This window comes from Eleginops maclovinus, chromosome 11, assembly GCF_036324505.1.
Source record: "Eleginops maclovinus isolate JMC-PN-2008 ecotype Puerto Natales chromosome 11, JC_Emac_rtc_rv5, whole genome shotgun sequence".
Taxonomy (NCBI): domain Eukaryota; kingdom Metazoa; phylum Chordata; class Actinopteri; order Perciformes; family Eleginopidae; genus Eleginops; species Eleginops maclovinus.
Window position 1 is genome coordinate 21,531,440 of NC_086359.1, and position 26,331 is coordinate 21,557,770.

General features: G+C 44.5%; 1 protein-coding gene and 1 long non-coding RNA gene across 7 annotated transcripts in view; one reads left to right on the top strand and one right to left on the bottom strand.

Annotated features, from left to right (window-relative positions):
- The window catches only part of auts2a (activator of transcription and developmental regulator AUTS2 a), a 306,284-nt gene extending 286,065 nt beyond the window's left edge, over positions 1-20,219 (top strand). For 2 of the 6 annotated variants that reach the window (XM_063894507.1, XM_063894512.1), the window contains 13 exons: positions 7,727-8,279; positions 9,435-9,718; positions 11,163-11,401; positions 12,390-12,434; positions 13,346-13,441; positions 13,554-13,625; positions 14,176-14,205; positions 15,364-15,435; positions 16,295-16,436; positions 16,861-16,941; positions 17,029-17,112; positions 17,304-17,556; positions 17,716-20,219. In XM_063894507.1, coding sequence (XP_063750577.1) covers positions 7,727-8,279; positions 9,435-9,718; positions 11,163-11,401; positions 12,390-12,434; positions 13,346-13,441; positions 13,554-13,625; positions 14,176-14,205; positions 15,364-15,435; positions 16,295-16,436; positions 16,861-16,941; positions 17,029-17,112; positions 17,304-17,556; positions 17,716-18,955 — 3,191 coding nt within the window. In that variant the 3' untranslated portion in view covers positions 18,956-20,219. The remainder of the gene's footprint in view (positions 1-7,726; positions 8,280-9,434; positions 9,719-11,162; positions 11,402-12,389; positions 12,435-13,345; positions 13,442-13,553; positions 13,626-14,175; positions 14,206-15,363; positions 15,436-16,294; positions 16,437-16,860; positions 16,942-17,028; positions 17,113-17,303; positions 17,557-17,715) is intronic. The other 4 variants (XM_063894509.1, XM_063894508.1, XM_063894510.1 and 1 more) reach the window with 4 other exon arrangements.
- On the bottom strand, positions 14,524-25,944 carry LOC134871695 (uncharacterized). The gene is made up of 3 exons (XR_010166725.1): positions 25,867-25,944; positions 16,845-16,968; positions 14,524-16,455 (listed from the first exon to the last, which is right to left on the bottom strand). It is a non-coding gene; the product is annotated as an uncharacterized LOC134871695 (long non-coding RNA).
- Positions 25,945-26,331: the final 387 nt, after the last annotated feature.

The following is a 26,331-nucleotide window of genomic DNA, read 5'->3' on the forward strand; positions in this document are numbered from 1 at the left end:
AGCCTCAGTGAGCCTGGGCATGACAGCCAAACCCGCAGAGGATCTGACAGTTGCAGGCAAAGAGGGTCCCCCTGAGGGCTGCCCTGCATAGGCTCCTGGCAGGAGAGACTGGCCCTGTTGGCCGGCTATCCATCCGCCCCTTCAAGCAGTCACCTGTGCCAGCATGCCCATCATCAAGTCCTTGACCCACTTGCTCTTCTCCCATTACGTTCTCTGCAGCCTGACCGCACACCCTCAGGGATATATAAAGATTTGTTCTCTAAATGAGAGCTTGAAATGAGACACCCTGCTGCCACTGATCCCACCGATACATCCTCATGTGCATGTTAAAGATGGTAGAAGTGATGGTGTTTGTTTGGGGGGGGTGGGCGGTGTTGGCTGAAACCGTCTAAACGTTTAGGCCCCAGGAGCTGTCTAAGGCAGCAGATTCTCCTCCTGCTGGTGGGGTGTTACAGCAAACGAGTTTGGAGCCATTAGAGGAGCAGCTGTGGGTGGGAGCGTGTTGCTGCTGCCCTCTCTGTCAGCTTTATTATGACGAGAGAGGAGACGCATTAGCTCTACCAGAAAAGTATGAAGGGAGTACGGATGGATGCTGGTGAAGGTAAGATACAGGACAGAGCACGTTTTTCCCCCTCTCTGCTCTTCCCTGACACTGTATTACCCTTGTCCGTTTCTCTCTCGCACTCTGTTGTACTGTAAACATGTGTAAGTGCTTGTTGTTAGTGGTCTGGCAGCCGTTCTTCTATGGCCTTGCATCTGTCAGAAGAGCTCAAAACATTTAGTGGCTTTCCTAAGCCCAATTACCCTAGATTGCTACCATTTTGCAGATGATTTTAGACAGTTGCAGGAGTCAGGGCTTTATGTCTGGGTGAACCACGCTCACCATGTACCATGACATCACTGCATACACACTATTTATATTAACATGCACACTTGCTTTGACTTCAAAATTCATAAACCAGATGAGACAAGCATGACATATAGATGTTAAAAGGGGCGACATAACAACCCTCTCCCGCCTCCAGATTGCTTTTGGCCTTTGGCTCAATCACGGCTTGTTAAAGCAGCAGTTTGTGTCACTGTGAGGGATATCAGCACGCAGTGGTGTTCTCACTGAAAGTCTACACATGTCACGCTCTCGCAGCCAGAATAGTTGGCCTGCTCACCTAACCCCACCTTAATTTCTGTTTAGCTTCCCACTCCCCTTCCCCAGCCACCCCTGGGAGTCTAGCACTAATAAAACAGCTCCAGTCCAAGACCCTCCACCCGGCAGGATGTCCAGGCAGTGTAACCCAACACCCCTCTGGGCACTAGCTTAAGAGAGCTGCTGACATGATGGAGAGTCTGGGAGGGCCAGCAGGGGAGTATCCATCAGTGTCAGACCCCAGCGCCCTGAGCTCCCATCTGGGGCATGTCCAACACGCATGCCTGTGAGCTGTGAACTCATTGCTGGGAGGTGCTCGACACTCTGGAGACACCAGAGGGTATCACAGAGTGTGCTGTTACTGCTCTTAGAGCTACTAATGCTGTTAGAGTATTCAGGGCTGAAGAAGGGGGGGATAAGGAGTTAATAGATGGAGATTCTCCAGAGGATAGCTTCCCGCCTAAGTTTACCGACACAAGGTTTCAACTTCTCAGTGAACTGAGATCACACCAAAGTGCAAACCTTAGCTCTTCTACTTCACAACAGTACATTTGTAAACATTTGCATTTAGCTTTTTGCAAGACAGGCAACATAGACTGCATGCTGACAGACATGTGAAGTCTGTGCCGATGAGGAAATGATTCCCTTGGTTAATGTGCAGACTTTTGCCACATGGGCTGTCTCCACCCTGGGCAGCAGACCTGACCAGAGAGTAGTCTAAGAACACCTTCCTGTCCCACAGATGGGGGAGCTGAGCTCAGATGTCATCCATTAATGTGTACTGCAGGGTATTCAGCTGATCTCCCAGAGAAGGAGCACACACACTGCAGAAAGACAAACTCTCCTGAGTGCGTGGACTATGCAGGTTAAACACAGGTAGAAATTGTATTGGACAGTATAACGGTGTAGATTTGTACCTGTATATGCTGACAGGTAGCTCTCAAGACACAAACACCTGGAGAGAGAAATTAAGTGAGAGCGAGCTCTGACAGAAACAAGCTGTTTATTGTTCTCTTCTATGTGGGAGGGAGATCTGTTAAAGATGTCTGCCATTAATGCGACTGCAGGCTTCATTAAGAACAAATAAACAGTCTGGTCCCTCAATGAGAGCTCTTTGGGGAACATATGCAGTTTAAAGCACTCCTGAGGTCAGACCACTGTCAACACTTGCTGCTCAATTACAACTATAATTTTATTGTCAATATGGACATAGAAGCGTAGCGAGTTTGCAGTGTTTTCCTTTTTCTTTTTTTTCCAATGGACTAAATGGTTTCCAGATTATGGCCCGAGGCAAATTGTCTTTAACGCTCTCCATAGCTGGGGACTTGTTTTATTTTTAAGGGGAGATTTTACTTCTCCAGCTCATGAACGCACTGAGGGGGATCCTGATTGTAATTAATGTTTACTGAGACATACCAATGCAAGATGGAATTTCAATGAGTGCTCGAAATCCTTGTTTAGCATAGTGTGCACTTTAATTGATTCAACTTGAGCAAACAGTCTGTCTCGCTTTGTTTATTTTTCTGTTTTCTGAGGAGAAGCAGGATAATGATGTGTGAGGCAGAAAAAGGACAAAGTAAAGGGCGGGGGAAAATGTGTGTCCCGACAACACCAACAACATCCCAGTCCAACAGTCTTGTAAATAATTTCTCTGGACCAAAGTATTGAGTTTATGACTCACAGGAATCAGGGTACAGTTTTCAGGAAATGCAGTGTGTAGGTAGTGTGATAATACTGTAGCCTCTGGAAGAGTGATGTCATCTGTGAGAGGTTAGGGCATGATTCTGCTTACTGGCGCACAACAGGGAGTTGGATGGAGAACACCAGACGGAGATAGAAAAAAGGAGTTGCAGGGGCGACAGTGAATAAGTGCAACATGGAAGGTCTCTGTCAGCTGTGACAGACAGCTCTGGGTTTTGGAGTTGTCAGGGCTTCAGCTTGGAAATCCTTTTTTTTCCCAGACTGTAGAGATACAGTGCTAAGTGCTACAGGCTACACGTTCTGTCCCTAATGCTGCCACGGTTTGGACTGACAGTAAGAAATATATTCTGTTATATAATCCACCATCAATACATTTAATACGATATACAGTGATGTTTATTTATCTCACCTTGTTTTGTCTATAACTATAACAGATTGCCGTGTTGGTCAGACGCTCCTTCACTTTGGTCTGTTCCCTTTTGTCCGTATTTTCATGACAACAAAGAGTCTTTGTAATGAAAATACTGACAAAAATCCATAAAATAGGTGTACAACATATCTTCTAAGTAGCTTCCATGTTTATCACATACTGTAACGACCTAAAACTCTGGAAATGGAATCCGAGGAACATGTGATTGCAGCATTGACCTTTATGGGAATCAGCGCTCTCCAAATTACAATGATTTAATGTTATCATACAAAATAAGACTTTAACATTCCTTACCATCAGCATGTTGGAATGCCCACATTAGCATTTAGGGTTACATAATCCGGCCTCACAAACCTTTGGCTGTATACTCTTAGGTGATGTTGCTGGCTACAAGAACACATCCAGTCCCAAAGGTGTTCCCCTCCCACCAGAGGATGGTAGTAACAGCTAGTGATGCAGCATGACGCTGGTATGGGACAGACCTGCAGTCAGCACCCATAGGTTACCTGCCATTGCATCATCTGGTGCCCTTGGGTCCATAGTGCAGAGCAGACTGCCCCCCACCCTCCCAGTCAGCACCTGTTTCCTCTCAACAGTGGTGCAGCTGTCAGTAACTCTTCCCCGCCATTGTGAATAGAGACATCAGTAAAGCTGGCTATTGTTCCGAGCATATCTGTGACTATGTTTGGTGCTGTTGTGTCTTCAGTTTAGTACCACTAAGGTCACAGCACCAAGCGTAGGTACATAACAAAAACCTAGATATGACCATCATCACAAGGCCGACCACCAATTTTAACAAGTCATTCAAAGTTAAATGTACATGTATTGTTGTTAGCCTTTTAAAATCCTGTGTGTGTATTATGAATGTGGTTAAAGTGTGTTCCTGTAACAAAGTACATTGTCCAAGACCTAAGCACAGTTTTGAGGTTTTTGTACCTTTTCTTCACTGCATTATTTAACAGTTGAAGCTTGTTTTTAGTTTTTTCGCGAAACAGCTCACATTATCAGCATGTTTCTCTTGATACTTAAAGTTCATTTTATAGCTGGCACTGACTGTACATGCTTCCAGCGCTACTTGATCTGCTACTTTGACCATACAGCGGTCTCGCCTCTGAGGCAGCAGCATCAGCCAGGCCTCTGCTCAGAGAACAGATCTGACGCACACACATTGGCCCGGGCTCAGCTGTCAGTCTCGTGGCTCCTGCTATGTGTTAGGTTGTTGGTTTTGTGTGATTTGAGCTATGCGACCCCTGCCAGGATGAAATCCCATAAATAAGTGTAAGGGGTTTAGAATGTGTTGAGGCGCTATTTTGAGGAGGATGAGACAGCAAGGGGATGGAGGCTTCGGATGTCGCAGAGGTCTCAGCAACCATCAATCTGTCAGGATGTCTCCAGGCCCGGGTGTAGGCTGTCACATCCACCCACTCCCACCGAGAGAGAGATTAGCGAGGGGTTTTGGTGCAAGCTGGCCGCTAATGTATTTTTCAAAAGGACAGGTGAAAAGATGATGTTGTTGGCGCTCGTTTGTTAATCATTTATACGGGGCCAGGCTGTATCGGAATGACATTGAAATATAGTATGCTAACTAAATCCCCTAAGTCCTGCAGTAATGACCTAACACCATATTAAACGTCCTGTTCTGCATCCTGTCTCTTGCTCTTGGCATCAGTGCAGAGATTTGAGCCGTTTGTCCTGCACATGGCTGCAGTAGTCCAAACACCTTGCAGATGAACCACTCATCAACCTATACACAGGCATATTACTGCAGGCTCAATGTGATATAAGCAGCACATTAAAAAAGGCTAATATAGTGATAATGAGCCATGGTCCACTGCGGGGGCAGTAACAACAAAGAGCATTGCCTTCATAAAAGTGGCAGTTTTAAATCATATTTTGGAGGATTGAGGACAATGTGGAGATTTTTCATCAACATTTGTTACACAGTAAAAAATGTATGTTGTATTCAGTTCAGTCAGATCAGAGTTGATCTAAGGATCTGTGAGAGAACAGTAGGAGAAGGATCACTCTGGGATAATGAGTTACCCTCCTAAGCCCCTTGCTGGGTCCTCTGACATGAATTAATGAATGGCTTTCCTGCGCACACACACACACACTCACACACCCAAACAAATCCCTGCTGTACCCCCTTCCCCTCTTAAATCTGGCCTCTAGCTTTGCCTTTCTCCACTAACTTGAACACCCACAGGCCTCGTTCTCCACTGCAATGCTTCACTGAGCAGCACGCACTTGTTAGAGACGGCACCACTACTGAAACGTTGAGAAACAGCAGGGCTCCGCGTTTCGAGCAACCCAAGCGGGAGTTGCGCTTATTTGTTTCCAGGGATGAAGAAGACTGACAAATGAACCCTCGTGGGAGGGAAGCTGGCGTATGCTCCTCTTCTCTTCTTCCGCGCCTCCGCTCCGCCCGGCCCTGGAGTCTTCATTATGACCAGAATAGACACCCTCTTTTTATAGCGTTAGCACATTCTCAAAACAAGCCGTGGACCTAAGGGAGGGAGAGGTGCAGCGGGAGACTTGAGAATTGGGAGTTTCTTTTCTCCCCATCTGCTGCCGTGAAGCTGTTTGCCAGCAGCAGTCTCTCTTGACCGGTAATAGCATACGTAAGTGGAGAAGATTGACATGGGTGAGGGAGATGGATTGAAGCGCTGCTGTGCTCCCTGTTCATCGATGCACTTGTTTGTTTTGTGTACACACTGACAAAGACGAGATTGAGTTTCTCAGTAACGATTAGTTATCTTTGAAAACAGACGCCTGTCTGCTTATTGAGGAGACTTATCTCATTTGTGCTTTCCCAAAAATAACATAAAGACACTATAGCAGAACACTTCAACTGGCAAAGTGTGCCTTTTGTCTCCTGATGGCAGATGTCCATGTAAGCTCTCCCACAAAGAGCAGGAGTCAATAGCTCTTATTGTAGATATTGATTGTGATTTTGTACCATGAATAACCTCCTCTGACCCTTAACTTTGATATCACATGCACCTGTCGTTGCTAATACCTCACTTTGCATTTTAATGCTAATGGCTGAGGTTGTCACAGAGCCCAGTTAACGCAGCATGCTCCCAGGGGACTATGTCCGAAGAGAGAAGTGTGTCAGGGAGATTTCAGCCTGCAGTGACAGGCTGCTGCGGGCCCAATCCACACCTCTTTGGTAGGTAAAGGATTAAACTGGCTCCCCTCAGGGGGAGGTGGAGCCCGCACTGCTGCCCCTAAACCCTGGGGAGGCCTGGGGAGAGTTAATTGCAGTTTATGTATGCACTGTCATTCCCCATGAGCCTCTTTGCTTCTGGAGCAGCCACGCTGACTGCTGAGGTCTGAGCACTTAGTTCTGTAGGAGGAGGTCTCTGCAGAGAAGTCCCCCGGACGGAGCTTATTAGCTATTGCTCTGTGTGACTTCAACATTGTACTGTGGTTATTATTCATTCTCTGGATTAATTCACAATTTATACATAATGGGGCCCAACAGGGCTTTTAATGGCAGGTAATTGCTGGTTTTTGGCAATTACTGAAAGCCCATAAAATCAATCCTCACCTTGTCAGACAGCAGGCTAAATGTGCACCCGTCCTTCATGCTACAAGTGAATGAATAAATGTGTTGTTTTTCATCCTGCCGTGCCCTTTTCATAACAGTCATCGCTCTCCAGCCTGTTTCCATGTGGTTAAGAACAAACACCAGTGTCAACAAAGATGATGTTTAAGAATAGTGCTTATTTCATTTGGATAAAGTGTCTTCTTGTCTTTCGAAGAACTAAGAGTGATTAAACAGAAGTCTTTTAAATGTCAAAATATCTGCATCTATGTGAAAGTCCATACAAACCCATATACAGATACATTTCTGTATACAATAGATATGTTAGAAGAAAAAAAAGAAGAAGAAGAAGAAGAAGAAGACATACTTAATTAATCCCCAACAGGGAAATCACTTTTTACATCAGTAGGTACATGCACAAATGCAAATGAAATAACAATGTGACTTGAAGCGTTACATTTGTTAAATGAAGTTTTGCATACAATGCTGACTGATTTAGCCTGAACAAAAAATATATTTCAGCTGTGTAGTATGTCCCCGGGGACGGTGTTAAAGACTTGAGGGGCTCAGCATTGTGTGGGCACAGCTGCCAGCACCAGCAGGGGGGTGTCACTGAGAGTGGGGCAGGAAAACATGTGTGTCATTCTGTATGTCAGCTAAAAACACAGAATAGGCATGACAGTGGAGATGGCAGCTGGTTAGACAAAGACAGGGTGTGAGAGCTGAAACTGTTTTAACCTGAGGGAGGGGGCCATCATGCATGTGTACAGAGCAGGGCCCCCAGGTGTCAGCAGCTTCCTTTATATTCTAATTGCACGTTCTTTGCATCCAATAACATGTCGGTGATTAACACTTCCACCAGCTGGAAATTAAGAGTTGTTTCTCTCTCTGTTTTTCAAAGCTCCAGATTTTGGCCTCCATGTGCTCTCCACCAATGGCAGCCAGGAGCCCCATGGGCCGGGCCACCTCAAGGTATCAGGCCTAGAGCGCAGTCAGGAGAGGAGCCAGGAGACCTGTAGGGACCCCCAACCACCTGCGTCTAGCAGCCCCAGTCAGCCTCTGCCCCCACAAGCCCTCCCCCTTCTCCAGCCGTCCACCCCTAAGCCCCTGTCTCCTCATCGGACCCACACTCAAAGCTCTGCCCAGGCTCCGGCCTTCACTCACCTGCCCCCCCGCTCAGAGGCACTCCCCAGGCCTCAGACGCCCGCAGCCCTGCCTCTCGCCCAGGGACAAGAGCCCTCGCCGCCTCCCCCTCCCCGGCCCCAGCACCAGCCTGAACTGCTGTCACACCCTCGGCCTCCGCCGACTCCCAGCCTTCACCCACACCCGCCATCGCCTGCCCTCCCCACCCATCACCAACAGCACCCCAGTCAGGCCGGGGCCCACCGGCCCCCATCACGCAGCAACCCTCGGCCCCTTTCTGCCTACAACGGCCTCAACCTCAACGGTCACAGGTAAGGCTTATAACACAACCTTTATTTTGAAAAATTCAGGGCTCATGTCCTTGGCTCTGCAGTGCAGCACGGCCAAACCCCCACACTCACACACACCTGAACATACTAGAATATCTTTGAGCTGGAAGTACACAGGCTGCCGATCAGTATGCAGATTGCTATGAGGGAGAGCTGGAAGTTCCAGAGCAGAACAGAAGCACTGATTATTAACAACAGAATAAAAAGGGCCTGTGATTTATTAGTCATCCACATCACGACAAGGCTCTGTATAGACTCAAGCCTCGAGCAATCATACTGACTGTATGTGCAGAAGTTTAGCACAACTTTGACATTTATTGATGATAGTGTATCTGTGCATGAAAATAAGAGAAAAACAGCCTTAAAGTTCCAATATCCTTCCTGGATATGTTTTTAAAGTAACCTCAACTGAATTCCGTTGGTAGGACCACTGTCATTTTTCATATTATAAAAACCAGAGAGCTACTCTGCTCCTATCTCTGTGGAGAAGCTCTGCAGCCTGGGAGGCTCCAGGATAGCTCCTTCAGAATCCTCTCAGTCACAATAACAGCTCTGCCTCGCAGGCTCTCAGGCCTTGGCTCGGCCTCCCCCTCCCTGTGCCAGCCCTGCCAGTCTGCCAGTGTGCCAACAGGGCCTGGCACCCACTGTGAATAATCCCGGGCCGGGGCCCACAGCGGAGAGCGGGTGCTGCAAATGAGCTTTTATGCTTAGTGCACAGCGCTGTGGAGAAGCAAGCTCTGTGACTGCCCCCGGGGAAAACCCACACACACTACAAAAGACTGTTTGCTTACACATGCACAACCACCCTCCCTGCCGCTCATCCCATTTCCGCTGCACATGTTCACTACCTGGCTCTGGAGGAAGTGCCTGAGCTGTGCACAGACAGATGCACGTTCGGTTGTGCTTGCCAGCTGTGTTTTATTTGCATCTGAGGGTGTTGTGAGTGTGGTGTTTTCCTCGGATCATGTGTTCCCGTGATTCTCTGAAGCACAAGGGAGACGCAGGGAAGCGTTTGTAAATGGAGGACAGTTGAGGTGTGAAAACACTGTGCTGGGAATTGGACATCGGAGTGTTCATTTTGACTGATCATGCCTGGCTTAACATGGCTCCTTTCTCCATCTTTCTCTGTCTTTACAGCAGCAGCAGGAGCAGCACCCCAGGCGCCAAGCCCCAAGGGCCCCCAACTCCCTCTTTGCACCTCCCCCATCACCCGCCACCTCCGGCAGCAGCATCCCCCTTCCCGCTGCCCTTGGCGGCTAACCAGAGCACCCCCCACAGCTTCCCCCCTGCCTTGCAGTCCTCGCCGCACCCACATCACCCCAATATGTTCGCTCCTCCAGCGGCCTTGCCTCCACCACCACCACTTACGTCAAGCACCCTGCCAGTCCCCGGACATCCTGCTGCTGGGACTGCCTACTCAGGTAAACACACACCCGGCACCCCCATGTGATGTGGCAGAGGACAGCACATGCAGCTGCCAGAAAAAACAGATAGCTGACTCTTATTTTAGCCAGCTGCTGCATCAGTTTCCCTGGACGGTCGAGACACATGAGAAGTACTCAAGGAATGAATTCAGCAGCTTATGATTTGGAAGTGTTCGAGATGCAGAGACAGGCAGAATGATCCCCCGGCAATTATTTAAAGGAAAGCGACTGAGTCCAAAATCATCCACATGTTGTTTATAGTCGCGTGGACAGTTCAAGTTCACACGTTCCATCCTGCTGTGATTGACTGACTCACCAGTGATATCTACCACTGGGTCAGGACACTGCAAAAACGATTGCAGACCCCGTGCACATTTCCCTGCTGTGGCGTCAAGCTAAATGTCAGGGTCAGTGTTGGAAGAGGAGGGGGGCTCAAGCAATGTTCCCACAACTTCCCTTTTCACCTTGAATAATGTTCATGTGCGAGAAATCAATTTGGTCAATACGGAATGGAGCGAGCTGGATTTTGTTCAAAAGATACTAATGAAATTTTTATAAGGATAAAATTCCACCCCCTCTCCCAGCCCAATAAAAGCTTGAAATGAATGCAGAAAATATTGCTGTGAGTCACCGTGGAATAGGAAGGATAAGGTTACTCTGGAGGAGATATAATCTCTCAAGGCACGTTTTGTTGAATTTAGAAGAAAAGCCAGCGATTACTTGAAATCCATTCTCTCTCCCCTGGCTGTGCAGAGGTTATTAGAACAACAGATGTTGTCTCTCGGGGGCTGGAGTGTATCAAATCACAGCGTTTGACAGATCCAGCAGTCAGACACTTCTAATCATCTCCAGCCTTGCTTCAATTTAAAATGACATGCGGATAATCACAGCCATTTTCTGGCTCGTTTCCTTTTCTGACATGGCTTCCTTTTTATGACATTTGAAGCTCTCACAGTCCGGGCCCTCCAGGCGCCGCTGGGGATCTTCCTGCAGGACCTAGCTTAATGTGAATAGTAGAATATATCCAAATTGTAATGGACTAACTGAGAAATACCTTTAAATAATATGCATTTATTTGTATAATTGGAATGGTTATAGTGGGGGTTCAGATGGTGTGTAAATGTAGATTTACAGCTTTTATAATTTGTATTAAATCTGTAGCATCTTATTGTGTCTTTTCATTGATGTTGCCTCTCTTCTTCTAAAGTTATAAATTAGAATGAGGCTTAATCCAAGACACATATATATCAAAGGGAATGTATGTTGTTTTTATAACTAAACCTACTGCCGGGAAGAAGTTCAATTCAGCAAAATAACTACCACTACAAAATGCATGCCACATGGAAGTCCCCGGGACAAACTTCTGCCATGAATTCGTACGAACAGAGTCTGTCATGTAAAATGCTCTTGACATCCCTTCCTCTCTCTCTCTCTTTTCCAGAGCAAGAACTTCTACGTCAGGAGCTTAACACCCGTTTCCTGGCTTCTCAGAACGCCGACCGCGGCGCCTCGCTGGGCCCCCCACCCTACCTGCGCACAGAGTTCCACCAGCATCAGCACCAGCACCAGCATCAGCACCAACACACCCACCAACACACGCACCAGCACACCTTTACGCCCTTCCCTCACGCCATCATGCCCACTCCGGCACCGCCCATGGTTCGTACCCCTGCCAGAAATGTGAGGATAAGTAAAACACACACTGGGTTGGAGAGGGTCAATGGGGGGGAATTCAAAGAGAAAAATCCCTTTACACGTCTTCTAATAACGAGTTTGACATTTTTAAGAGTGGGCGGGCATGGCACTGAAAATGTGAGTGAAGATTTTACACAGTTGGACGTGTGTGTGTGTGGCACGCTGTAGCCTAGGGGTTTCTGTGACGGCCATCCAACGATGACCATGTGTGTCTGTCCACGCTACAATCGTGCCTTTATTCTCAGAGAAAGCCCTTCTAGTGTTTTCTCTGGCATACTCTAGGACTCCAAACTGGAGTTGCCGTTATTTTCTAAATTGGCAATAACTTGCCCAGAGCATGTTAACTTCAGAGCCAGCTTTCAGAACATAATACACTTAATTCATTCTGAATTTAATGACATCATTTGGTCCCGTTTGAGGCTTTTCATTACTGGCAGAGGCCTTGCATTTAGAGACGTGCTGTTGGTTGGGGCTGACCACAGGCAATGGGCGGCTGGACCTAAAACTCACACAGACACACACACACACACACACACACACACACATTTGTAACTGCCTGGCCCGTAGAGGGTTGGCTTGGCTCTGATGATACCTCAAAGGCAGCATGGCGAGGCCTCTGACAGCTAATGAGGCCATAAAAAGGCTCTTTATGGCTGCAGTGTTTAGTCTTGACTAGGGAAATGTTCGCTCTGAGCCCGTGCTGCACCACTAAAAGGAGACCAGATGAGAAACAGAACCCACGCTAGTTTAAAAAGTCTTCAGATGATCACCAAAGGGGAGGATGAAAACAGTCTGTTTGGGAAGTGGCTGAACTTTTTAATCTCGAATCATAATTTGTATCCGTAAGCATTTTCTTAGTCATAAAGTGCTTTTTGTGTTGGCCTGAAATGACCCTGACAGAGCCCGATATATGTTTAGGTTCTCATGTTTTCTCTGAGTCTTTTTACTTAGTTCTGTTTCATTTCTCCTACAGTTTGAAAAATTTCCAACAAAGGTTGACCCCTTCTACAGACACAGTGTGAGTTTCCCTACTGTTCACTGTCTGCCTGTTGTTTGTCCATTATGCCATTACCTGTGTGTGTGTGTGTGTGTGTGTGTGTGTGTGTGTGTGTGTGTGTGTGTGTGTGTGTGTGTGTGTGTGTGTGTGTGTGTGTGTGTGTGTGTGTGTGTGTGTGTGTGTGTGTGTGTGTGTGTGTGTGTGTGTGTGTGTGTGTGTGTGTGTGTGTGTGTGTGTTTTGTGTTAAGACCAACCCTGGGTCAAATAGATGCTGTAAGTTTGTTTTTAAGTGCTTTATTTCTGAATCTTAGGATTTCCTTGATGTTATTATGGTAGCAGCAAGTGCCCTGAAGCCAATTCCTCTCTTTTAAACATAGAGATGTATCAAAACATGATGCTTAAGGAAACACAAGTTGCATTTAAATCCTCACAGCATCTCCTCGAGCGCTTTGAATAACTCACCCTGCAACACAAGTTTAAATAATTGGGTTGCAATATTCATGATTAAAGCGTTGCAAGTATGCACATTCACAACATGAAAGACTGTGTCTTTGCACGAAGGCTGGTGTGATTGGCAAGAACAATTATAATGAGAGGTTGATTACATATCTGTTTCTCCAGAGGAGCGGTTTAGGGAGGAATTAAGCACTTGTTGGGTTTACATGTTTTTTGCTTGTATTACAACATTCTAGTTTTCACATCAAAGGAATGTTTTTACTTATTTAAATCCAATGGTAATGAGCAGGGATATATTATTAACTTGCAGTTTGTGAAACATGTAGGCAATCATTTGTAAATAAGCACTCTAGGAAAAGGGAAAAAGATGCATCAGGTTAATCCGTCAGTCCTACGTGTTACATCTCCACTGTCTTGTATAACTGCATTTCAGACCCAAATATCCTCACACCTCCTCTTTGTCTTTCCTTGCTCAGCTCTTCCATGCCTACCCACCGGCCATGTCTGGCCTTCCGCCCGTCATCCCCCCGAACGGGCCGTTCGGCTCGCTGCAAGGCGCCTTTCAGCCCAAGGTAAGACACACAGAGACCCCACCACACTCCTACATCCTTACACACATCTACAGAACTTTTGAAAACAGGAGTTATTTACAGAGATTATCGTTCTATCTCTGGTGCTCTCTAGACCTCCAATCCACTCGATGTAGCCGGAAGACCTGGAGGCGTCCCACACACATTCTTACAGAAGGACCCCAGGGTAAGACCTCACACACACAGTCACACATACCACAGTGTAGAGGTGGCATTAAGATCCTCTGTATGTTTGCATAAGTCTCAGAGTCATCAGGTGGAGCTTCTCAACAGAAACGATGTGGCTTTGTCACTGTGCAAGCCTTAGTGCTCGATATCGATTTGATATAAGACAGTGTAAGCCAGCAAATGTGTCGGCAGATAATGACAAAGAAATAGTTTTGTGGAGAAATGGTGGCTACCTTTATTCAGATTTCATCCAGGATTTAAGGCAAGTCACTGCCTCCAGTGGATAACTAACTCAAATGTTGATCTAGGGAGGTAAAGGTTGTATGATGTCCAGTTTGACTGGTATCACCTTGCAAAAAGGTCATTTGGATGTGATTCAGGACCATATATGAAAGTGACAATAAAAAGATTTGAAAAGAGATGAGTTTTGGACCCTTTTTCCCCAAAGTAAAGTTGATATGGATGTTGATTTAGAAAATAATTAGAAATGATTTGATTGATGACAAAAAAACTCGAAATAACCTCTTAATTTCCTCTCCCTCCTGCAGCTAACGGATCCATTCCGGCCCGTTCTCAGGGTGAGTGCTCAACCCCTCACACACACACACACACACACACACACACACGCACACACACACACACACACACACACACACACACACACACACACACACACACACACACACACACACACACACACACACACACACACACACACACACACACACACACACACACACACACACACACACACACACACACACAATAATACTGTCTGTATTAAAGCTGCAAATGGATGCGTGTACTAGTTTATTACTAGTGTAGTATGTTGAAAACAGTACAATAAAATTAGTACATTATGTCGAAAAAAAAATCACAAAATAAAACGTCATTATATAGTATGGCAAAAATATCACAAAAAACCCCACAGGGTTTAGTATGTCGAAAAAATACATTAAGTAGTCATTTTAAAAGGTCTGACACGACTTCTTAGTGTAGTATGACGAAAACCTTCAGAGAAAAGGGCATAGTATAGTTTGTCGAAAATAAACAGTAAAATGAGAACATTATGTCGAAAATATCAGAAAAAAAAGTCATAATGTAGTATGTCAAAAATATGAGGAAATGGCGTCGGAAATATCACAAAAAAAACAGCATGATAGTATGTCAAATAAAGTAATGGAATACTATGTACACAAATATCAGAAGAAACAGCATATTATAGTATGTCGAAAAAATCTGAACAATTTATAGAGTATCTGAATTTGACAGTGTCTGAAAAACGACATAGTTTAGTATGTCAAAAATATTTACAAAAAACGTCCTATGTCAAAAAAATACATAATGTAGTATGTTTAAAAAATCTGACACAACTTCTTAGTATGTTGAAAATGTCCGAAAAAATAACATATTAAAGTATGTCGAAAATATCAGAGAAAACAAACACTATAGTAGAAAAAGATCAAAGTTAAGTATATCGTATTTATCAGGAAACATCATAGCATAGTATATCAAAAACATCATAAATAAGATCTAGTAGGACGTCTATCTGCCTTTTATGGCGCTCACTCATTGAGAGCCCATGTGGAAATGCCAGTGCTTCCTATAGTTTCCTATAGTTTCATGAACACAGCGTTCTCCACTGTTTAATATGTTCATTACTATCAGGAATGGCATCAATGTGCTGATGTGTAAGAGTAATGTTGTGGCGGCATGCTTTTGTGTTGTTCCCATAGAAACCAGGGAAATGGTGCGCCATGCACGTCCACATCGCCTGGCAGATATACCACCACCAACAGAAATTAAAGGTGAGGACTCATCTGACAGCACAGTTTACTGTTTCCCAATTCCATGCTATTCTTTATAGCACACTGTTTAATGCATGCAATATATCCACATGGGTGCAAAGGATTCAAATGCACCTAGACTTAACAAAGAGACAGCTTTTGGTCAATAGTTGTTTGATTACTGAGGTGTATCTGAAGCCTTCTCCACAATCCATCTCTGGTCACCATTTATACTTTATTTGAAAAGTTCTGTGAATATTCTTATTATCATAACACTTAATAACAACACGTTGTTAGTTTAATTATATCCAGCACCAGTAAAGACTGTTACAATGTTCTCACCCTAACTTAAGTAGATTTACATCAATTCTATAAATCTATCAAATGTACTTGCAGTGCATTGTGGGAGAATAGAGCACATTTACATCATACTGAAATCAGGAGTCAGAATCAAACTACTTTACTAATCCCAGGAGAAAATGTAGTTTTGTGAAAGATGCGCCAAATAAAACAAATAAATATGTATGCAGACATCACGTCCTCCACAGCGCTTTTCTCCATGAATCCGGACCCACAGCTCCTTGGTCTCTTTGGTTTAGTCCCTCTGTGTCCTTCTCCAGATTTCTGTGGGGCTGGAGTTGTTCTGAACACAAAACTGGCCTACTTAGCGTGATCAGCTGTCCCTGGTGTAAACAAGGCGGCCATGCAGTTGGTTTATAACAGCGGCATGCACAAAAGCAGCAACTTCACATTTAGTACTCATACAGAGACCAAGGTGTACCAGGACAACGCAGACACTGACTGACTTACAGTATTTACTCATTATAAAAACTGCAGTGTGTAACAGTCATGTGTTCTCTGTCCATCTGCTCTCTTCCAGCAGCAGACGCAGGTCGACCCTCACAAGCTAGACTTCGGCCTCAAGCCTGAGTTCCTGAGTCGACCTCCGGGCCCCAGCCTATTTGGCCCCATCCATCACCCCACAGATTTGGCACGGCCTGCAACACTGTTCTCCGCTGCAGGTGAGTGTGTGTCAGACCTCTGGGGAGACAGATTGATGGATGCTTAGCAACAGTTACTCTGACACATGGCAGCAGCCTGTCAGTTCCTGCTCTTCAGAGCGAGGATGCTTTTATTATTGTAAACAAGGTCAGCTGTAGACCAAGACAGCAACAGATGACCATGTAGTTCTCTGATATTAAATAAGCCAACTAGTGAAAAACCACTGGGCATAGGCAAAATATCAACATAGATATAAACAAACATAGTTAACCCTTGGTCAGTTTACTATGTTTCTCTTTAAATACACAGTCATTTGATTGTGATCCCTTATAAAGCTTTTTACAGAATGTTCTTGATAAAAGTTTTAGAAAAGTAAGTAAGCTTCTTCAGTGAGTATTGTTTTGCTAAATTACTGTTTAAGACTTAACTTCGCTCCCTCCTCAGGTCCCACACACCCGTCAGCAGGGCCTTTCGGGCATCCGCCCCACCATCCTGGAAACTTCCTCGCCCCAGCATCTCACTTAGGTAAGATGACCTTTCAGTTCTCCCGTTCTGAAAAATACAAATAAAGACTTGATCGTGATCTTGGAAACATTTGGAATCCCCCTACAGAACACTTCAATCGGCCTGCGTCATTTGGAGGACTAGGAACCCTCAGCTCATCGGCCTTCGGGGGCCTGGGCAATCCAGCACTAAGTGAGTTTTACTGTTGGTTAGCCTACAGTCTCATGGCTGCTTTTGTACTGTTCCCAATCTAATAATGAAATGTTTATAGTTGCTCATGATAAGCATAAGAACATAAGCAGAAAATTCTTTGAAAACTTGTATTTGAAAAGTTATCGAGATACGCATTTAACTTGCGTCTTGCCGTGTTTTTCCACGTGTTGAATCCCTAACAGCGGCCAACGCCATGTTCGGACATAAAGACGGCCCCAATGCACAGCAGCACTTCAACAGTGGCAGCAACAGCAGCCATCAGGAGCCGTGGAACCGCCTGCACCGCACTCCGCCCTCCTTCCCCACACCTCCACCCTGGCTGAAACCCGGGGACTCTGAGAGGAGCGCCTCGGCCAGCTCGCACGAGAGGGACCGGGACTCTGACAAACGGGACTCATTGGGCAGTAAAGACGACAAAGACAGGTGGGTGATAAAAAGGAGTTTGGGTAAATATTTAGATTTTGTTGGATCAGATCAGTGTAGTTTTTTTGTGTTTACATTTAGTTTGGCTTATTTCAATTTCAAATTGAAGGTTCAGGTCACTTCATGGTGCTGATGGATGGACTTTGTTTATGCTTCTAGGGACTCTTTAGAAAAGCGCCATACGAGCCATCCGTCCCCGGGGCCTGTCAACCCCATCAGCCTTCTAGGCCACAGTCGGCCGCCTGAGCACCACAGGAACCACCTGCCACCCACTGCTGGAGAAATTCAAAGGGACAAGGAGACCAAAGCCAAAGACAGGGAGAGGGAGAACTCTGACTACAACGGCACAGATGAACATAAGCTCAAAGACAACCAGCACAGCGACAAGGACACACCTGTCATTCTCGACGGCCGGGTGTCAGAGGACAAAGTGTCCAGCAGGGGGACACCGTCGCCCTACGTCCGGCAGACCAGCCTGGAACGTCCCAATGGCGGGCTGAGCAGGGACGTCCTGGAGAAGAAGGTGGAGCTGCCGTACGAGCACCAGAAGAGGAGCAGTGAGGTGAAGGTGAAGGAGGAGCGGAAGGAGGAGCAGGATGCAGCTGCAGAGAGGGCAAATGAGCACCCAACACAGGCACCGTCCACGCCAAACCTCCACCCTCCCTCGTCAATGCCTATGCCCATGAGCATGGCTGGCGTTCACCCCATGAACAGCATCAGTGGTCTTGAGAGAACTCGAATGGTAGCGCCCTTCATGGGGATCAGCCCCATCCCAGGAGCCGACAGGTTCCCTTACCCTGCCTTCCACTGGGACCCAATGAGGGACCCCTACAGGGGCCTGGACATTCACAGGCGGGACCCTTTGACCAGGGATCTGTTGCTAAGGAACGACCCTCTGCACCGGCTAGCAGCGCCTCGACTCTACGAGGCGGAGCGCTCCTACCGGGACCGCGAGCCTCATGACTTTAACCGGGATCACCTGCACTCTCTGGCCCTGGAGCAGAGAAGGGAGCAGGAGCGCGCCCACATGGAGGAACGCGACCGACTCAACATGCTGAGAGAGGACTATGAGCATGGGCGCCTCCACCCTGCAATGCACCATCCGGCCCTTGACGGACATCTCCCACACCCCGCCCAGGGCCTCATGGCCCCCGGACTCCCAGGCATGCACTATTCCCGGGTCAGTCCCTCGGCTGCAGCGATGGCCGCAGCAGCCGCTGCCGCCGCCGCCGCCCATCAGAACGGTATCCTGAACAAAACACCCCCCACCGCCTCTCTGAGTGCCCCACCCCCTCTCATCTCCTCACTGGGGGCCCGGCCCGGCTCACCCAGAAGGACTACTCCCCTGGCCACAGATATCAGAGACAGAGCCTCTCACAAAGACATCGAGGCACGGTGAGCCTCACTCTTTGAACACCAAGCACTTAGCTCTGGGCAAAGCAGACTGTAACATAGCTGTGAATAACTTATGTGGGCAGAGACATGCCCACACAACACCGTGTTTTTGTATAAAACTACAAAGAGACAGTAATCATGGAACAAAAAAAGATTTTTCAAAGATGTTTTCCCGGTTTGCTCCAGCTTTTTGTGTGCATTCTTCCTCCTGTATAGCGAAGTCACGCGGAGTAAGACTGAAGACTTTTGGAATGTACAGGTACTTTAGCACTGACAGCAAAGTGTGTAGATAATATGTACAGTCGCTGTGCTCACTCTTTATGGATTAAAATCATGGTACAAATATGCAAAAGGGTGTTTTGAAAGCTTTACTTTGAACACATGTAAATAGAGGAGTATAACAGCAGTGATTCAGAATGTGCTTTTTGCTATTTCCTTTTTTTTGGGTTGATGCAAATGGTTAGCATTGTACCAGATACCCCATATTCAACTATGCAACAAATGCCTGGGCTCCCTTTCTAAAAGCTCGCCTTCTCATTACTACTGACTGTGTAACAATACAGGACAAAAGCTGTATTCTCTCCACAACTCAGACACACACAGGTCCATGCAAACACTTTCAAGCTTTAACAATTCAAAGGAACAATTTGGATTTAACAAAAGTAACGTTTTGAGAAATAGTTTTTCAAACATGATTAATTGTGTTGACAATCCTAGAAACAGCTGATTCAATTATTGCGATTTATATTGTAAAAAGCCAGCAGCACAAATGTTAACTCTTTTTCTCACTCAGTTATTACCAGTGTTGTTCTGGGGAGAATGCAGCACACTGAACATCACTACAGCACATGTGTAAAGTACATGTTTTGGAAATCGGTTCTGTTGGTCAAACAGTGTAGTAAAGTGCTTTCCTGAGTTGATGTACTTACAAAAGCAAAAGACAAAAAAGCAAGTCTGAACTATGGACCGTTTGTTTCTAATGAGCAGAGATCTATTTTAGTAGTCCACTGAAGGTTTAGTTGTGCGCTTCAAACTCTGTGATATCATGTCGTGCAGTGTTTTTTAATCTAACATAAAAAGGTCCACCGGAGCCATAGTGGTTAGTTGATGCATATTGCAAAAAGATTGTTAAATGAGATTTTTTTTTTTGCTGTTAACCATGTACAGGGAAAACAAGTGAAGTCTTTCTAGATCATGTACAAAAATGAGAAAAAATGAAGCGACTGAATCTTCAGCATGCTCCTCATTTAAACTTGTGTTATGTAAATTGTGCCATGTTATTAAAAAATGTGTACTAACTCTGTCTGTGGGGCTTTTATTCCTCCACCTACTGAGCTGAGTAAACAGGCAATATTTCTTTTTGACACTACGCTTACACAGTTAATGACTTCACACATTAAACACCCATGGAGGATAAACTACCTTGGGTAGCCCTCTCACTCACATCAGATGTATTTTAAGTTCTAGTTATGAAGTAGATATGAAGATGTTGTCACTTGATATTCATTTCTAATCATCCTTAATTATTTGCCTGAAGAGCCACAAGATTTAAACTTTCTCATTCCTCCTGTCTGCTGAGCAGTAGGTGCTGAAAGAAACTGCTCTGTAATGGTAAAAAAAAAAAGAAGAATAATACATCACACCACATCAGCTATTGGACAAGTGAGGGCTTGTGCTCGGTTCAATAACAGTGCTTTAAACATCAGCAGCCTTCACTGGTGAATCATGGCACGGTACTTGTGTATTCATCGGAGGATGCAGGAGTTATTGACAATCCCATTACACTGAATAAAAACAGCATTCATGCACCTTTCTCTGGCACCGAAGCACCCAGGTCATGCATCAATCAAGTGTTGGCTCGATTCGTCACTAGTGGGAAATGTGGAATGCCTGGATTTCCTCCTGCCAAGTAATGCCTCCTGGAGGCTCCAGGGATCAAAACTAGTTTTCCTATCAGACCTGCATGTATGTGCTTGTGTGTGCTAACTCAGGCTGTACACCAGCAGAGGGCGCCAAACTGCAAGGTATACAAAGACACTCATAACTGCTGCCCCTGATGAAAGGACCCATCTGACCTCGGTCTGCATGCAATGGATATTAACATTAACAACAACAATTAGCACATTAAGTGGCACGGCGAGCAATGGAAAATATCCCCACAAAATAGCAAGCAATGGTTCCAGCTTCTCAAAAGGTGTTTTTGTTCTGATACATTATACAATACCATAATTGTGGATGTTTTTCAAGCGTTAGTTATTGTCTGGTTTTAGCATAAATAGAATACCTTTATATTTGTGACTTTTGGTGAGTTAAAGCAACACTTTGGAAACATCACTAAGGAAAACTATTTATCCTTTAGTCGACAAAGAAAAGTATGTATAAAATCAATAATGAAAATACTCAAAATACCCAAATTAAATACTGATTAATATGATAAGAACATGTAATGAAGAAGCAGATCTTCACACTTCAGAAGTTGAAATCACAGACCATAGTTTTGCTTGACCGTTAAGTGATAGCTGTTGCAGATCATGTTTTCTAAATTGTTGATCAATTCATCCTTTCAGCTCTATTTCATGTCACTGTAATAACTATATGCTTCCAGCCTGGTCAGCAGTTCAGAGATTTACAATGCAGGATTGTTGTTTACCTCAGTCATGAGGTCCCCTTTAAACTCTTCATCACAGCTATTGTGTTCTCCTTCAACTGCAATCTACTCCTATCAGCAATTTCTGGAACCGCCTAATCTAAGCAGTATCCAACAAAATCCTAAACAGTCCCAGTAAACTGCTTTTGGATGTTACAAATCCTTAAACTGCTTTTGGATGTTGCTACAAAACTTTTAATATCTCTAAGCTTCTTCCCTGGATGTGCCCTCTCTGCACATCCTGCCAGAGCAGAGACACAGCATAGGGAGGGGACCATGCTCCGATAGACAAACAAGAACGCAAATACCAACAGATTTAAATAACTACTGGAGGATCCTACAACTCCCATTATTTCTGTGGCAAAGGTACACAAATTGAGCATCCAGTTCGAGCATTCACAATAATTTCATTCCTCCGAAGCTACTCATTCAGCCAGAGTGATTATAATTACCCCAAACTACAGCCACATCTATCGTTATCAAGAATCACATGAAGTCACAGCCTGGAAGCAATAGAGAAAGCATTAATGTGCACAGAGAGATGCTATCCACTGCGCTGATAGACAGAGGCTTCTGATTAATGAGCTCTGACAGCAGGGTGTCTGATGGGCTTTCAGTGCAAATGGGATCCAGAGAATGTAACTTCTTTATCAAACAGCACACTGACAACTGACAACAACAACAACAACAGAGAGGACTGATGAGACAAACACAACAAAGCTCTTTTGCTGTTTCCAGATCAGTTAGTGATGGATGTTTTTACTCCATGGATTACAGAATTTTCATGTAATGAAAGCTTGACGCTGGTGTATGTCGTTTTTTTCGACATGCTGTATTATGCAAAGTGTGTTTTTGTGCATGTTCTAGCCGTAATATGCTACATCATGTTTTTCTATTTTCTCAACATAGAGAACATGTTGTTTTTCCATGTTTTTGATACGCGGTTTTTAAGCCTTATTTGGACAGAATAGACCGTTCATTGCCCCTACGCAGTATTTTTTTGCCATAATATGTTTCCTGTCAATTTAATAATGTCAGCTCTAATATTTAATTCAAACTGTTTGATGCAGATTTGAAATTTAAACTCAGCATATTTAATTAAAATCTTGGATAAATAAGAGGAGTTGTGCTAAAATTGTGTTTGTTCCTCACTTTAATTGTGCAACTGGTAAAGGTAAAGCTCCTTGTAATATTCATTCTTATAAGGCTGGGTAGTTTAATTAATAATAATAGGCCTTTTCATCATTAATGAGTTGATGTATTTTGTTTCAAAGTAACTAAAGCTGTAAAAAATATTGAAAAACATTTTCAATAAAAAGCACAACATCTCCCTCTGAGTTGTTGTATATTAGAAATATAAAGTAGCATAACATGGAAATAAATAGATAAATGTATTTGTTACTTTGTACCACTGATTTATACCTGAAACTTTTTTAAAGGCAACCTTATTTATTTCACCTGTACATTCATAAGCACGTCTCTTTGGTCATGTAAGTAGCCTTTTGAACACTAGGTGGCATCAGTGCACACTCCTACACAGTGAGGTGAGACAAAGGACCAACACAGGGAGGTTCAGAGGATGGATGCTGTTCAGCAGGTACACAGTGGCACTGTCATTATTTGTCCTGAGAGAGGAGAACCAGTTTGGCAGGTTTACTTCCTGTGACAGCATCATATGTTTGGTATTTACCTGGCTTCAAGAGAACACCGTCATCACACATGCTGTCAAACAGGAAGAGCCACGACTCTCCTTTGGGTGTCTCGTTTTTTGTGTGTGCTCAGCTAAGAAGCAAATAAAGCCACGGTCCTCGCTGTCAGCTGTCTGACGCCTGGAGCCTGGAATTCATCCCAATACTGAGAGTCATCCGTCACATAACTGATAGCACACCTCGCTCTGAAATCAGCAAACAAGAACATCTGACACCTCAATGCTTTTGTAAACAAAACCTGTCTCTGGGAAATGACATGCAAAACGCAGAGTATCATATACCGTAAAAGGAAGGGAACTCCCAGACACCTGCAGATATTTGTCTTTCTTACTAATTATACCTACCATGCATTAACTCCAGCTCCTTAAAACTGCACTGGTTCTGGTGAATAAACCACCCTTTTCCCCTGAAAGAAGACAATTATGTGGGAATGCTCATAGTCTTTTCTCCCTGCTGACAATAGTTCTAATCACATCCAAACAAACACACTCAGACGCTACTAAAAATACTTGCCTGTTTATAAATGGGCAGGCATCCCACTCTCAGTGGTAAAATTCCCCTGGTGTTTCCACTCTCCTGAGAAAAAGCCTATAAACATAAGCGTACCAGTACCACTGTCGACTCCTCTACTGGGATTAAGCTGATGCTCAGCCCTCGCTAACACAAGTTCATCCATTCATCAGTTTAATGGTCGATGTTAAATTCTGGAAAGAATGAGATCAAAAGAGCAAAAGCTGGCCTCAAAAATGAAATGCTGTATAAGTGCACACAGCAAATCCAAGGAAATTAGCTTAATGCTGTAGACAAACTCTATGAGTCCAATACTCTTTTACTCAGACTGCACACAGTGGTCAGAAAGAGACAAGCTCTGCTGTTAGAGCCCTTTCTGAAGAGAAGATGAGGCTTCAGATATAATATTTGCTTAAACCATTATGTAAACGTATTCTGACACCAGGTTCAAGCCCAAAGCAGCTGTACGCCCCTTAGCAAAATACAGATTTGTTTTATTGCCTCTGATAGATTCTTTTGATCCACCAAAATCATGTTCTGGATGTCCATGTGTTGTTTGTTGTCTGAGGTATTCTAGAGAATAACTAACTGCTCTCATGGAAACTGGAGAATGTAGAGATTGAAATACGCTAAGAAGCTGTGTGTCAAACATACTTGAAAAACAGGATAAACAGGAATACAAACACTAGTGAAGCCTTTCTGCAGGCAGGAATGAAAACAGTAATGTTCTCACAGCCGTGACCTTCAAAATGCAAACACACAGCTCTATTGTGACATTAGAAAGCAGAGTAGAACTGTTCACAACTGATTAAGGCAAAAGCCTTTTAATTCAACAGCACCCTGGAGGCCTTCAGACATGTTGCATTTTACTATACAGTAGCTACTTGTTATGTAATCCCGCTTCTCAAACAAGATATCTGAGGTTTATCATGCTGACCCAGATATTAACTAAGGATGAAAACAATGCTACTTAATCTCATAGTGTCAATTTTCACCAGTTAAGAACAACCTTCACACGGTCCATGCAGCAAGGCCTTATTAGCCGTGAAATACAGACGGATGAACTTTAATTATTGGGCTTGTTCGTCCTGTACAAGAACATTTCAGTCCGCCAACTCACGTGGAACGCATTATTATTTGAATGCAGAGAATGTACAGAATTGATATTGGGTGTCGAGGCTCTGACCTTCTCATTTCCCAGGTGCATTAACCAGCAAGTGCAAAATGAGGGTAATCATTTCTCCAAAGAAATGTACTACATTCAGAGCATGATCCCAACCATTGTGTGGAATATTCTTCTATCTGTATGCCAGTGGAACAAACCAACAGGTGGCCATTACCCTGCTGTGCACCTGAGGCATGGAGGTATCTACATCACTAAGATGAATACATGATCTCATCATGACCAGCCACGCCACTGCAGAGAACCATTAGGTTTAAGATAATGTAACCTCTTTTTTTTTAATGGTCTTCTGCAAATACAGGAATTCAATATAATATTCAGCAGTAGGCTAAGAAAGTCTGCAGTTTATGGTGTAGCTAATAAAAATGAGTAATGGCTCATTTGCTTCTGTGAAATCAGGCAACATGTGAAAGGCTCCCAATACAATGGTCAACCTACACTCTAGTGGAAATACTTAAGCAACATGATCGCTTGTGTCTCAAGCAACAAATTTCAAATACACCTGTGCAACAAGTGAAAATGCGAAGAAAGGCCTCTTTTGAGAACAAATACACAACTTCCTCTCAGTGACAGAGATGCAGTGGGTGATAAAGAATGAAGGAAAGCCACATAACCATTGTCAATGCATGTGTTTACCTACTATATCAATCAATGGTATAAAAGCATCACAAAGCCCCCGTAAAATAAACAAAAGAAGAGCAAACGCGCTAAGCCGCTACAAGAACTTCACTCAACCCAATCCAATGTAGGGCAGCTAGCATAGAAGCGAAAGTTAGCAAGCATGTCCAGCAGTCTGTGAAACAAAAGCAATCATTTTAAAACACAAGCCAAGACAAAAAGCCAAGACAATGTTAGCAAAGACTTACCTAGCAGGGGCGTGTCTACGGGTGGGCTGGGGTGGGCATTGCCCAACCAGAGATAAGCCCTGCCCACCCAGGGGAATCATCTGCCCAGTCAATGAAAACTGGAAAAAATCACTGTAATCGCTCATTTTGAGCGTTCATAGTTTTCTGCAATTTTGTCATTGGTCAGCAAATATGCACTGCTTTCGTATTGGCCATTTCAAAGGTGTGGGTGTGCTCCTTCTTTCCATATCGCCATTCGCTAAACCAGACACTTCTTTATACATGCGGTAAAGAAGCTGTGTGTTGCTAGCAGCTCTACGCAATCAATGTGCCTTATAACTTTGATTCTTGATCATTCTTTACTCTTATTATACATTATAGTCATAGTCTTGTAGTTTTGAGTTTTTCTTTTAAGTTACTCATTTGGTGGTTTATTGATACCCAGCTAGCTTGCCTGATTTGTTGCTAGTCACTGGTACCTTATTT